Source organism: Strix aluco, chromosome 7 (assembly GCF_031877795.1).
Source record: "Strix aluco isolate bStrAlu1 chromosome 7, bStrAlu1.hap1, whole genome shotgun sequence".
NCBI lineage: Eukaryota > Metazoa > Chordata > Aves > Strigiformes > Strigidae > Strix > Strix aluco.
In genome coordinates this window covers 1,642,481-1,656,337 of record NC_133937.1, presented here as the reverse complement: position 1 = coordinate 1,656,337, position 13,857 = coordinate 1,642,481, and the positions used below count along the sequence as shown (strand labels likewise).

Here is a 13,857-nt window from a genome sequence, read left to right as displayed (position 1 = left end):
ATCTTACATCTGAACTTCTACTGCATGTGGTGTCTTTTACATATGGGGATACTTGTTTATTATTCTTTGTGACCCCAAACTGGTTTTGGGCAGGTCCTAAGGTTGTGTTTCTTTACCAGTAGTAGGCCACTGGTGAGGTGTTTGTAGCCCAAAGGCTCTGCTGTCATCCTGTGCCTGAACTTTCACTACACTAGAGGCCACGCCTGTACTGCTCCGTGCATAATTCAGTCTTTGCACAATAACCACGTTATAGCTACATGTTAGTTTAAAAAGATACGTATAAAAATAGGCATCATGCTACAAAATTGTTGAAAAGCAAGCAAAAGCTAAAACAACATTGGTATCAGGCACCTGCTCATTAGATAATTGTGGTTTAAAGCTAAAACCTGAGCAGGCCTAGGCGAGTCCATGCAAAGAAGCATGACAGGTCCCAAGGCCCTGTTGTAGCTTGGCACGACACTTGACGCTTGGGACAAGACGTGTCAGCTCCGTATTTACCGTGTTACAAAGTTATCCCCAATATTCATGTGTCCCACTGGTTCTTACCAACCTCTGGAAAAGTACTTTAGGTACAATGATGTTGCTAGCTTTTCCTGTTTTGAGGAAGCAAAACACAGCACGTGCCTATGTTTTGGTTATGTAGCAATGAGGCAGATTGAATGTAGCATCTCCTGAAATATTCTTTTCTTTGATTACTGAGCTTGGATGTTATTTTACATACCAACCTTTCAATCCTAGGGGAGAATTATGCTCCCACTCACCTATTTCTGTAGTATTTATTAGAAGAAACTGCTCTCAGTAATGGCTTGCCAGTAAGTTGCTATTTATCTCTGCTGAAAACAGTGTTGGAAAAAGTCTTGGCCTGGAACCACTTTGTTGAGGTCTTCTCCGAGAGTAAGAAGTTACAACCGAAACTGCAGAAATTTATAATCTCAAAGGGAAAAAACACATCAAAATTATATAAAACACCTAAGATTATATACATCCAAGTGTTCTGAAGAAGTACAGCTACTGAGACCTTCTAGTTTGGTGGGACTTTTTGGTTTTGTGCGGTTTGAGTTTGGGTTTTTTTTGTTTGTTTGTTTTAATAAGCCCTCTTTCTGAGCAAGTAGCTGTTTAGGTTCTTAGGTTATAGACATAAAATGCAAGCTCAACCAGTAAAGTTTATACTTGCGCCTGACAAGTGCTTGGGTCTGATATGCCCATTAAAAATGGATTAACATATGGAAAGTCACAGCATACCAAGATCCCAGCCTGTGTGGCTTTGGCACTGCAAAATCCAGTGCTGTTACACTTCTCTTAAAATGTTGGAAGCTGACCATGACACTTTTGGACAAGTTCCGTGGGAGAAGCTGCCTATTCATGTGAGAAGAGAATAAATATCATCCCGGATCCATGTTTAGTGGTACATATTTATTAAATAGCCTGTGAATTGGGTGGCTTTTGAGATGTCTGTTTGTTACGTACTTGACTATGTTCCAGTAGACATCAAAAACGTGTAAATGAAATGTGGAACTTTAGGGCTGATCACAGAAGTAGCATTTTTGCCAGTTCAGTTAAGCAGAGTTTAGTCTGCTTAGACAGGATTGTCAACTCAATGGTACTTTTCTGATGCTTTCTAATATAAAAGTAATGAATTCATGGTGGGATCTTGTCTCTGTGTTGCTACAGCACACTTCCAGGTGGTTTCTAGACTTCTGCATGAGGAAATTATATCACCCTAGAGACAAAATCTAGGTTGTTTTATTGTCAGCAGTTACAGGAATTTACAATGCTTTCAGCTAGCATTTTTGTGAAATTTTATTTGTTGTTTTTTTGTGTATGTGGCTTCCAAGTAACCCTTCATTAATTTTTTAAATGGGCATCAATAATGACAATATCCTGTTTAATTTTCCACAACGTTTTTGCCTATGTTAATATTTTATTATTAGGGAATATGGTGTATCTTTGCTTGTACTGAAAGGGCATTAGCTCATTCCAGCACTTTTATTGCAGTTACACAAACATGCAAGTTAGTAGCCTTTTCCTATAAAGATCTGAGGATGCTCATGCTTAAGACTGTGTGTGTTGTATTCCCAGAATTTAGTTCTGCAATCCTGTCAGGGAGATTGGGACTCCTCTGTGGTTAACAGACTGCTTGTGATTCTCTCTTCTCATTTATTATAGCAGTGCAGTTTTCTAAAAAATGAGGGTGGTGTGTTCAGTGTAGGTCTACCTTTTGTATAATCCTGTAGATCACTAGGTTGTTATTTTAATGCTAAATTATGCATGTATTGAAGCAGAAAGCATTAGAAATTGGCTCATCGTTTTTATTAGCCTTTACCTACACAAAACATGCTTTCAGTTGTAATAAAGCCTAAAAGCTTATTAACTTGCTTAAAGGGAAACATTTGTGTAACACAAAGTAGCGGAACAAAAGTGCTTGTAGGTATCTTAGAAGTGTTGTGATAACGTTTTATGTTTTTGTTTTATTACTAGTTCTGGACTGCTAGCCTTAGGAAAGCCCTTGGACAGAGAAAGCACTGATCGCTATATTCTGATTGTTACAGCCTCGGATGGCAGACCAGATGGGGTGAGTTTCCTGTGAAAGTTTAAGAAAATGGGCTGTTATGGTATGTAGTTAGGCACTTGGAAGTAGTCTAATTGTAGTAGCTTTTATATGGGTCTTGATCAAATATATCTGTACTCTGCAACAATTTGATTTCAAGAATGTTTGTGTAGATAAAGCCTGTGTATCACTGGGGTTATGTCCTTTGATCTTGAAACAAAGTGACTTTGCTGCTATTTCTGCCTCTTTGTTACTCTTCAGCAAGAACCAATGCAGTCAAGGTTTTGCGTTATTCAGATACCTGCATCTTCTTCTGGCTATTTCTTCTCTGTGCTATTAAATAACCGGTCTTCCTTCTTACCTTCTCCTAAAGATAAGTTATGTGGGCAGCTGTTTTATAGATTTGTACCTTCTCTAGTCAAATGCATTGAACTTTTTTCAGAACTGACAAATGAAAGCATTGTCCAGCTTCAATTATTTTAAGCCCTCAAGAAAAATCAAAAAAAAGTGCCCATGCCACTTGTCTTAAAAAAAGAAAACTTTTTAATGGGGAGGTATGTCTAAGTCTTCAATGTTTGCATTGATCAAGCATGCAGTGACCCCACAATGAAACCAACAAACTACTGCTCACGTTTATGTTTAGAACAACAAAATTATTCTTTCCAATTTCCATATTGAAAAATGGAAAACTGTTTAAGGATGTGTATTTATTTGTCAAGCAGATGGAATGGAATTAGTTTTTCTAAAAGTCTGTAGCAGTCCCAACAGGGGGGATTTACTCCAGTTGGATTGTGCAAGGTACATGGGAGTGCAGCAGTTCTGCTGTAGACCTGTGCCATGGAGGAGAAGTGTCTGTGTATCTGACCTTAAAATTACAGTGTATAAGGGTAGATCTAAAATAATATATCCTCATCACCTGGGCTATTCTAGGAGGCAGTGCTCAGGCTTGAGATTGAAACAGAGACATCTTTGACAGTTTGCTAAAGAGCAATCATGAAAACCCTGTGGTTTGGACCCCTGCTCACCTTATGTTCACTGCAGCAGGAGAAAATCTTATGTATTATTTCTATGGCATGCTCTTTCTCCTATTTTACCTTCTTCAGCTTATAATGTTTGCCTTCCTGCTCAATATTTACTGAGAAGTTTTTTTCCCAAAGTACTGAGAAAGTTTTAGAGCCTTTGGACAATTCTGTGGCAATATGAAGTAGCTATAACAGAGCCTACACCTTTTCCATTAAAATGTGGTTACAGTTATCTTCAGTAATTCATCTTAATATTTGTAATTTCATTACTTGTGAACTACTCTCCTTTCTTGATAGCTATGAGCTCAATTGTTTTCATCTGTAACTTCCAGCTGTGAAATCTGAAGATTTAAACAAAATACTTGCGTTCTGTTTCAGATTATGCTATGTTGCTGAAATGCTATCTTGGGCATAGAAAGGCTACTGAAAAGATATTTCCTCTTAGATATTCATTCTCTTTGTTCTGGAACTTAACTGGATGTCTGATCCATTTTAACACTCAGAAGAAGATAGTTGTTTTTAAATGGAAATCCAGTTAATCATGGCATGCTGCTTAACATAAAATAGTTGTACATAAGGTCAGATATGACTTTTGAAGCTCAACTGTGTAAAAAACACTGAAAGTAAACTCTGGAGGGCTTCATTAGTATTTTGTCTGAATTATGCTGATGTAGAGTGGACTACCTGTCCAAATGATTAGAGCCCAAAGAACTGTTGTCACATCAATGAAAGATATTTATGATTTTCCAATGCTGACATAAAACCCATCCTTTCTCAATAAGCATAACAGTTCTTACTAGTACAGCAGTTACTTGACAAGCAGAAAGACAATTAAAACAGCAGCAGGTCACTGGGCTCTGGTACTGAATGCTCTTGATGGAGGGTGTTTTATGTTGTTGTTGCTGTAACAACATACGCTTAAAAAATCCCCTCTGTTGCTGTCTCATTATCTGCTTTCCTCCCTCAGTACCATCTATTTTTTTTGTGGAGTTTTGTATCTTCAGGTGTGTGTGTTAGTTGTTCTTACACTGAAAGGCAGTCACACTTTCTAGCTTGTGTGTGTTCTTTTTACTGCTGCTTGGTTTGGGGTCTTCCTCACTCTCTCTTACCTGGCTGTAGTTGTTTTCTTCTGTTATGGTGCTTTCTGTCAGTGCTGGGGCACCTTTCATCTTAAAATTGTCTTAAAAATTGTCTTACTTGACAAGCTGACCTGACTGCTCTTGCACCCTAAGCTCCTGGTGACAGTACATGAAACGAAAGGATTAGGAGTTGGCTGTATAAGTTTCTTGGCTTTTATTTTACAAACAAATAGATGAAATAGGACAGCTCAGCCTATTAAATCTCCATGCCTTTTCCATGCCAGGAAACAGTGGTTTTGCCTAATTTGCCAGGCTTCCTTGCATCCTGGCACAATTTCTTTGATTTGCAGCTCTTTCGGACTTACTCTCTGCTATTTGACAGGCTCCTCCTTGGTCAGGGACTCATTTAAAGTTGCTAGCTGGTAACATGGCAAACCGTTCTAAGGACATGGATGCTTGTTTCAACAAGTCAGTGAAAGTTCATAGAGCGCCTTTTCTTTTTAACTAGTTTATATCAGAAAGCAATGGTGTCTCTTTAGGAAAGAAAAAAAAATTCTTACAATTACAAAACTACTGCTCCCCAAGCTAATTCACCTGCTGCTTGTCGTCAAGGTTTGCTTCTTTGAACGATTCTATTAGTGCCTGCAGAAAAACGGTTATCTGATTGAAGAACTTGTTTCAGTTTCCCTAAAATCACAAAGTTAATTCCACAGGCAGGTGCAAGTTAATTGAAATGACATTAACATATTTTAGCTGGTAAAATATAGAAACTGATTTCTTTCCAATCAGCATGGGCTGTTTGAAACTAGCTATTAGAGTCAAAGCAAGCTTTTCTATTCTATACAGCTTTTTCTGTATTTGCTTGTTTCTTTAAAATTTGAAAGGCATTTAAAGGAAAAAGACTTTATTGTTGTGGTTGGGGTGGGTGTTGTTGATTTCTTTTAACTAGAACTTTCCTCTTCAGTTGCAACATGAAAATTTGGCATTGGTACATTTTTGTAGTTAGGTTTTATGAACAACAGTCATAGGATCACAGGATGATTCAGGTTGCGTGGGATCTCAAAGGGGTGATGTAGTATGAGCCTGTTCCTCAAGCACGGTCAGCAACGGTTGCACTGACAATTTAACTGTGCAGCAGGTCATTTAATTCATAGCCTTCAAGCATAAAGATGCATAAAAACCCATGTGAGTACCTTTACATAGTGGAAAAAATAAAACATCTTTATTGTTGTTTCATACTTATCTGAGAAAGCCAGTGACTTTGCTTCAGAAATTGTGAACAGTACTCAAGACATTTCAAGATCGATATTTTTCAGCTAAATTCTATTGTGAACAAAGATTTTTAGCCATTATAACATGGGTTTTAAAGAGGCATAACTTCAGCTCATTTAATTTTTAAATAAAAGTGTATAAAATACTGCATTTTAGATGGAATGCTTCAGATGGGAAGTGTTGCCATGCTTTGAAATTATTGAAGATTTCAGAAAGAAAATTATCCGTGCTGCTTTAAAAGGTATCTCTCTCAAGGTGATGACTCTCTTGTCTGTGCAACATTGTTCTCATAAAACTAAGACTGTTGTTCTCCATAGAGACAAGTGAGGCTCGTTGGGTGGGTGAAGCCTGTATTTCAGGATTGGGTCAGCAGTCTCTGGGATCAGTAAACAGGAGGAAGGGCCAGAAAGGTTCATCATCCTTCCTACCTTTAACGCTGGTTCAGTTCACATACTGATTACCATCTCCTGTCCTGACAGGGTCTTCTTTGGCCCAGGCAGACATGCTAAAATGGATCTTTCTTTCCACTTCTGGTATCTCCAGGAGTTTGGAGATCAGCACAAGGGGCAGCAGGACACTTCCCACACGGGATCACACTTCTGTTTGGGGTAGAGCTCTCGGGGAGCAACGCTTCCACTGGGTACCTTTCCCATAATCATGGTGGTACGAAGCATTACCTTTCTAAAGCCACAAGTTACTGGACTCCTGGTCTAGGGGCTGAAACTCTGCCCCCCGCAGCTGTGTGCCCAGCTTGTTCCACTCTGCTGGAAACCCCATGGTATGTTGGACTAGTACACAGTATACAATATGGTATCGGCCCTCCCTTTTATCCCCGATGTTCTCTAGAGAAAACGAACTGTTCCTCGTCATCATCTATAAAGTCTGTTGAACACTTTTTTGTATTTGAAAAGTCTGTGGTACCACACACCTTAAATTTTTGGTATTTTAATGGTATTTTTTTTCCTGCTTCTTTTTCTGTGTCATTAATAAAGGCTCTAAGAGACTTTCAACAATGTTGCTGTGGCACTAAGTAGTTGAGGTTTGTGTATTCTAAGCCCCAAGGTTTATTTAACTTCCTAATGTTGTGCGGTGACAGTCATGTTGACACCTTTTGACTTTTGGGGACTGTTTATTGCAACAAAATTAATACAGACCTACTTATGTCTTCACCAAGCAATATGGCTTTCCATTTAGTGGTGTGGCCTGGCTGACACCATTTCATCAGTTTTGCCTGCCTTATAATGCTCTTGATTGTTTAAAATGCTCGACTATGCTTCCCAAGTTATTGTTGTTCTGAGTTATAACCTGGAGCATTAACAGGCTTGTGGTTTTTCTCTGACCTTGGAATAACATGACCTACCACCCATCACTGTTAACAGTACGATGCAACAAACAATTAAGTATGCATTAATTGAGTAGTCAGGAAAATATTTTTATTTCTCTAGTAATGAGACTTGTAGAAGGGCAGAAGAATGATGTGTGAATGTAAAAATATTTCAAGCTGAAATTATTTTCACAAATTGTGGTGTGTTTGGATGGGATTTCAAGGCAAGAATTCATGTCTTCAGAGGGAGAAGTTAGAAATAAATATTCATGATTTTGTTAGAAGAGAGAAAAAGCCTTCTGTGCTATTTATTTTTAGCTTGTGTGAGTGTGTATGTGTCAGTTCATTTACACAGATAAAGCAGGAAGCTCCATTGTGTTGTCTTAGTGCGTATTGTGTGATTTAAGCGAAATTCAAACCTCCAAACACGAATGTCTAGTCCTGAAAATATTCACCCAGGACTTCAGAAATGTGTTTCTGCCCATGTCTTGGCAAAACAGAGCAGCTCAGTGCCTAGTTTATAAAGCCATTTGGGAGTTAGTAATTAGATATTCTTAAAAACTGTCAGTCATCCAGGGGGTGTTCCCAACTTCCCAGGCAGCTACAGCCTTCCTCTTTAATGGGGCTGAAGGAGAGCAACAACATTGATGTCCCTTGTCAGGGTCACTTTGTGGTGACAGGGGTTCAGATTCTTTTGTAGGTCTTAGAATACTCTAAGCTAATCTACTCTGGAAGTCCATCTGCTCTTTTGAAGTTGTGCTGTTCAGGGTACAGTCCAAGATTCACTGGATAGGAAAGATCAGAGGCAACGTAGCTCTGGGAGGTTTCTCTGAAAGCCATGAATCCAAGATCTTGCCCGTTAATCTCCGACTGTGCCCATTTCTTCTGCAGTGAACACTTCATGACAAAAATCGGAATAATTTTAGCATTACAGCCCTCAAGACTGGTTTGGGCCACGTTTCCTGAGTAGAGAGAGGCACCATCAGGCAACCCTTAGAAAGGTATCTGATAGAGAGATGTTTTCTCGGTGGGCTGGGCTGGCCCAGAGCAGCTGGGTGCTGCATGCAGGGATAGAATTGGCATTTCTGAAGGCAGTTTAAGTCTTTTTTTCTGTGCTTTCTGTATGTGGTTCTGGGTACCCAGACACTGCAATGTTTAACCTTTAAGTGTGGCTAAAATGTTCATGGGGTTTGCACCGTACTCAGAACGGGAGCTTAAATCAATGGGGCTTAGAATTTAGAAACTCTGGAAACCATATTCCTGGCTACAGAATGCAGAAGGATGGTGCTCATAGGTGGTCATGGTAGTCTCTCTGCCACAACAGTGCCCTCAGAAGGACCAACAGTTGGAAACTAGTGTTTGCTCACCTTATGATCTAGCTAATTGATTGCCACAGGCTGTAAATGAAAGTAGAATACATACCACTGTACGAAGATGTGTCAGAGTGGGGCAGCCTAATAGTCTCTCTGTCTTGAGGGCCATGAGGCACACGGGTGTGCTTTGTGTAGACACAGATACAATGCCATATTCTTCCTTACTGTCTCACTTTTTCTTGAAATGTTGGTCTCCTCCAAATGTTGTTGGAGCGGACCAACATTTCAAGAGGGTATTCATCCACTGAGTGAACCATAAGTAGCCTTGTTGCAGTGCATTGTGTTTCATCATGTAAGTTAGACTTGAGTATTTCAGTCATCTTAGAAGATCATTAATAATTTACATCATCTATCTCCCATCACACTTGAATTAATTACCTTCCTTAGAGCAAACAGGTAGCACTAAATCAAGGTAATTTAGACAAAGATTTACTAGTTGAATAGCATACAGAGAATTAATTAATTACAGTAAATTTTCTGTTACTTCTGTACATATTACCTGCGTCTGCTCCACATCAGTTCCATTATCTATCAAGAGTAAAGCATGCACACCTCTTTCAGTAAATACTCACTGAAGAGAGATTTTGTGTACAAAAAGGCTGGTATTGAAAAAGGGTTCTACTTAACTGACCTTTTCGTAATAAGTAGAACAAGACTGCCAAAAATGTTAATGGAATCTGTTCGTACTGTGGAACTTTAATACTACCTTAGTATAGCACATTAATTTTGATCTGTTGGTGCAGTGGGAAGGAATAGTTCTTAAATATATGAAAAGGAACAGTATAAACAGATAAATGATTTTGTACTTCCTCCTCTAAACAACTCCTCCTCAAATTACTATCTTTTCAGCAATACAAACTGTAACTAAAAAGAAACACGTCCTATTACTATTTTCCTGAGAAGTTATATACTTCATATGAGAAATCCTTCAAATTTTCAGCTGATCAGTAAATTTCAGTTTACATGAGAAGAATTTGTCCAGCCAGATTTCCTTTTCTGTGAGAGAAAGCTTTCCTCCATGCATCAGCTCTTTTACTAGGGTGAGCTTTAGTAGACTCCCAAACTTCCAACGTTTGTGCAACTTTTCTGCTTGCATTGCAGGGATAATATTCCCCATAAAGGCTTTGATTTCAAATGCTAACAGGGAAGGGCTGATTTAAGTAATCCGCATGAAGAAAAAGATGAATCACAGTTTTCAATCAAAGATTTTGAGCAGAATGTAATTCTGGTTCGAAAGATGATTTTAATTATTTTAAGGTGAGAAACTGTTCCGCACCAAGGATTATTGAAGCATTTTGTATCCCAAAATAAAAAAGCTTAAGTAGAACTATGTTAAATAGATCTTGCAGCAGAGTTCACAAGAACAGTAATGTATAGTCTAGCATTGAGTATACATTATGTTACTTTGTATATTCAGTAATACCACAATCATGACAGTAAATACCATGGTCATGAATTCTAGTTAGACTGGAAAACATAAGTTGGGCAGACCATTTTTCAGCCAGCACTGTATGCGCAAAGTTAGAGAGCTCAAGAGCAGACGCACCAAGCTCCTTGCCCTGAACCCCTCTGAAGCTGTGCCTGCTTTCAGACGGATCTTGCAGGTTAGCAGAAACCTCTGTTCTTTTGATAACTTCAGTGAAGTCTCCAGTTCTAAGCAAATAGATAACCCGTACAACAAGGCGAGGAGCATTGAAGCTGAAGGCTCTGGCAGCCCGTGTTCATCACCTGTTTTGAAGTTCTCAGGTTTGGTTTATGATATAAAGACATTGGTAGAGATGCCACAGCTTTATCCATTTGTGATTAAGACACTGAATCCTGAGCTTTTAATTTAGATGCAGACCCAGTTTCCCACAGCTTTGTCTCTGCCAGGCTGCATGACAAACGTAGCCTACTTTGTATGCTACCCTCCAACTATGTTAGGTGGTGTGCAGCACACAGCATGATGTCAATTTGGGTTGTTTAGCCTGAGCTATATAGCTTGGGATATAAGCTGCCAGCTACTGCTGGTTCATGCATTAGAAACACTGATGTTTCATTCCTGTGATATTGAGATCTGCTTGGACAGCAGATCATTACTCTTTCTCTTCCACAAACAGACACAGAGGGTTGGAGCCCTGGCTGTTAGATGGCTGGTGACTGGCTTAACAGTGGAGACCTATCCCATCGGTCCTGTGCGTTTGTCAAGGACATTTCTTGAATGTAATGATTTTTTTCTTCCTTTCCCATTGAAGTTCTCATCTTTTATATTTTCTTTCTGTATGTGCAAGGTTTTAGTTTTGGGCAGTTTGCTTTGGGGATTTATTTTTTTGTGTCTGACAGTTTTTCTCTTTGTCTCCTCCCCAGGCCTTTTCTGATCTTTTCTCATTAGTGTAATTATTGACAAGCTCCAGCCTTGTCTTTCCCTTCAGCCTGAGTCTCTTCTCTCTCCTAAATTTCTTTGCAGTCCAGCGGGCCATTTCTTCTTTATAACTTGGAGAGGTGTAGAGGGTCGGTAGATGCCGCTTTTAAAGTTCTCATGCCCTACACTGGAAGGAAGCAAGGTCTGAAAATACCTGAGGCTTGCATCCTTGCTGATAGGAACAGACTGGAAAAGAATAACATGCTCCCCCTTCCCCATGGCCTGGTGGACGTTGTTTATTGGGCTTATGCAGCTTCTGTGCATTCAAAAAGGTTAGTGACCAAGGCCATAACCAGTCGTGCGTATTTACCCATCACTTTTTCCAACTTTGGCACTTCATTGTCATCCTCCGTTACCAATCAATAGTAGATTCCCATTAGCGATGTCACTCTTCAGGCTGTTCTCCTGGAGCACTGAACTTGGACAGCATGGCAGTTTACCCGTTATATAGTTCATGTATATTTTATCCTGGTCTTTATCATTCCCAGTAGCTTCAGATCTGAGTAGCTGTTTCCCCTGTTTTGTAAAGAACAGCTATTATTCTGGATATCATAATTTAAGTGTAGTTTTCTTCAACTGAATATAGATGAGTCCCAATATGTAGATCAGAAGCATTATGTACAGTTTCTTTTTTGATCAAATAAGGCCTTGGGCTTTGCATCAGATCTTATTATTTGCAAACTAGTTATATCTAGAGATGATAGCATTTGTCTTAGAGTTTGTCTAAATTAATAAACTTGCTTAACATCAGAGCTAAGAATGTTTCCTCTTCAAGGCGTAGAATGCTCTCATCAATTCCGAACTTCAATTTAAATGGCAGGGTACAAATAAAATAAGTCACAAGTGAAATTTCCTTCAAATTTATCATCCCATTACATTTATCAGGGCCTGGCATACTTAGGACAAAAGATATTTGTGAAGGCAATGTAAATGTTACATTTATTGCTTAGGGAAGAATTATATATGTAAGAACTATTTTAGTGGCCCTAAGAAAGCTATAAATTGCAGCTGATGATCTTTTGTTTGACTTTTGTTTATTATAAAAGAGAAGTAGACACAGTTTGCTTCAGTAATAAATAGGAAGTGCCTGATATGAGGCTTCTTTCTCCCCTGCGTGAATTTCCAGTAATAGCTTCAACATTCCTTTCCAAACCATACTTGACAAATCTTTTGTAGAAAAGCCTGGTTTTAAAACAGCCAAAGCAGTTTTTTATCCTTACTATATTATCTTGGTATTTGCACGAGGAGTTTCCATTCAATTGTTATACAAAAACAGTTGTGAATTAGGTCTCTCTCTCATTACTTTGGGGAACCACTCAAGTTTGTTTAAAGACTTTTAGTGGTAATTAAACATATGTCAGGAGCTTTAGTGAAACAGCAGCTTTGTTTTATGAAAGAGTGCTGGTTTACTGTCTCTTTTAGGATCCTCTACAAAACACTGTAACTTTTCACAGTTCCTTAAGAAATTTGTGAAACTATTTCCTTTCATTCTGAAGTATGTAATGAGCAAAATAGCATATGTACAATCAAGGGGGCAAATTAAAAGATTCTAGCTGCAACTGATTTTCTTCAAACATCATCTTTTTCTCTATTCATTTTCCCCAAGCTTTGTAAGGAAAAATCTACTTCATGCTGCTGTAGTTCTAAGCATTGACTTAATTCTACTCTGCCAGATGCAGGTCACTTGTAGTGGTACAAGACTAGAGCCAAACAAAGAGGACAGTAATGTTGTAGGGAGCTGGGATGTAGGTTCCAGATACATGTTACAGCATTTGAAGTATGAGAACCATCTTTTTTTTTTCTTTGAATCTTGAGGTTATGAGATGTCCAATACAGCTTTTTTTTGTCCCCACTAACAAAACAAGAAAGCTGGCTTTGTAGAAGTAAATGGGCATCCAGTTGGAACTTGTCTTTAAATATAACTTTTGCTGCTTTGGTAGTCAAAGGTGAGAATTACTCTTATAGGTCCTCACGCTCTTCATTACTCTCTTAAAAATTTTGATGTGATGAGTTGTGACGAAGTTAAAAGCATCACCACCTCTCTGCCTGTGTGGTGGAGGTCTCCTTGGTGGAAGAATTTAAGCTAGTGACATAGAAAAATGAAGTGGGGTTTATGTGACAGTGGAAGTGATCTCAGGCAGTTGACAACGGCAATAAGAAATGGTAGGCTTCTCCAACGGTACAAGAAACCGAGCTTCATACAAAATATTGTGATCCCAGTACGTTTACTTTTATCCTCTCTGCACTGCACTTTTTATCCCCAAAGTATAAATTAACTATCTATGGTCCTTCTTGCCTGTTGACTAGGGTGCCAAATAGTTACTTGGCTGCTGTAAGAAAGGGTATGACCCACAGTCTGCTTGCTTGCTTATTTTCTGTTCCAGTGACAGACTGAAAAGAAGTTATGGCTAGCCCTGAGCATAAGTTATGGCTAGCCCTGACCATAACTTCTAAGCAATCATTAGTTAGTCAATGTGATTTTACTGTTGCTGGTGACTTTTTACATTATCCATAGCACAGATGATCATGATGTTACCAATACTGCTCCATGCTGCAGTTCTGAACAAGCCACTGTTATTTATTCTAGTTGTCTAATGAAGGCTATTTCAGAATAGCACATCAGTCTTAAGCTGTGGCTTACAGATAGCTTAAGCAAATCTTTGGAGCCATCTAATGGGGATATAAAAATGTTGATTTTATTTAATAATCTTTGATTATAGCAGTTTCTGACATTAATGGGAGAACTGCTGCTCTATGCATCTCAAAGAAATAAAGGTAGCCAACTGACGACCATTTCATGTGAAAGGTTGGCATTGCTCCATCAGTGGGATAACAAAT

The 13,857-nt window shown here is 38.8% G+C and overlaps 1 protein-coding gene across 1 annotated transcript in view; it reads left to right on the top strand.

The window, feature by feature from the left end:
* The window catches only part of PCDH15 (protocadherin related 15), a 459,942-nt gene that overhangs the window by 290,173 nt on the left and 155,912 nt on the right, over positions 1–13,857 (top strand). The window contains exon 18 of the mRNA XM_074830171.1: positions 2,479–2,572. Within this exon, the coding sequence (XP_074686272.1) occupies positions 2,479–2,572 (94 nt within the window). The remainder of the gene's footprint in view (positions 1–2,478; positions 2,573–13,857) is intronic.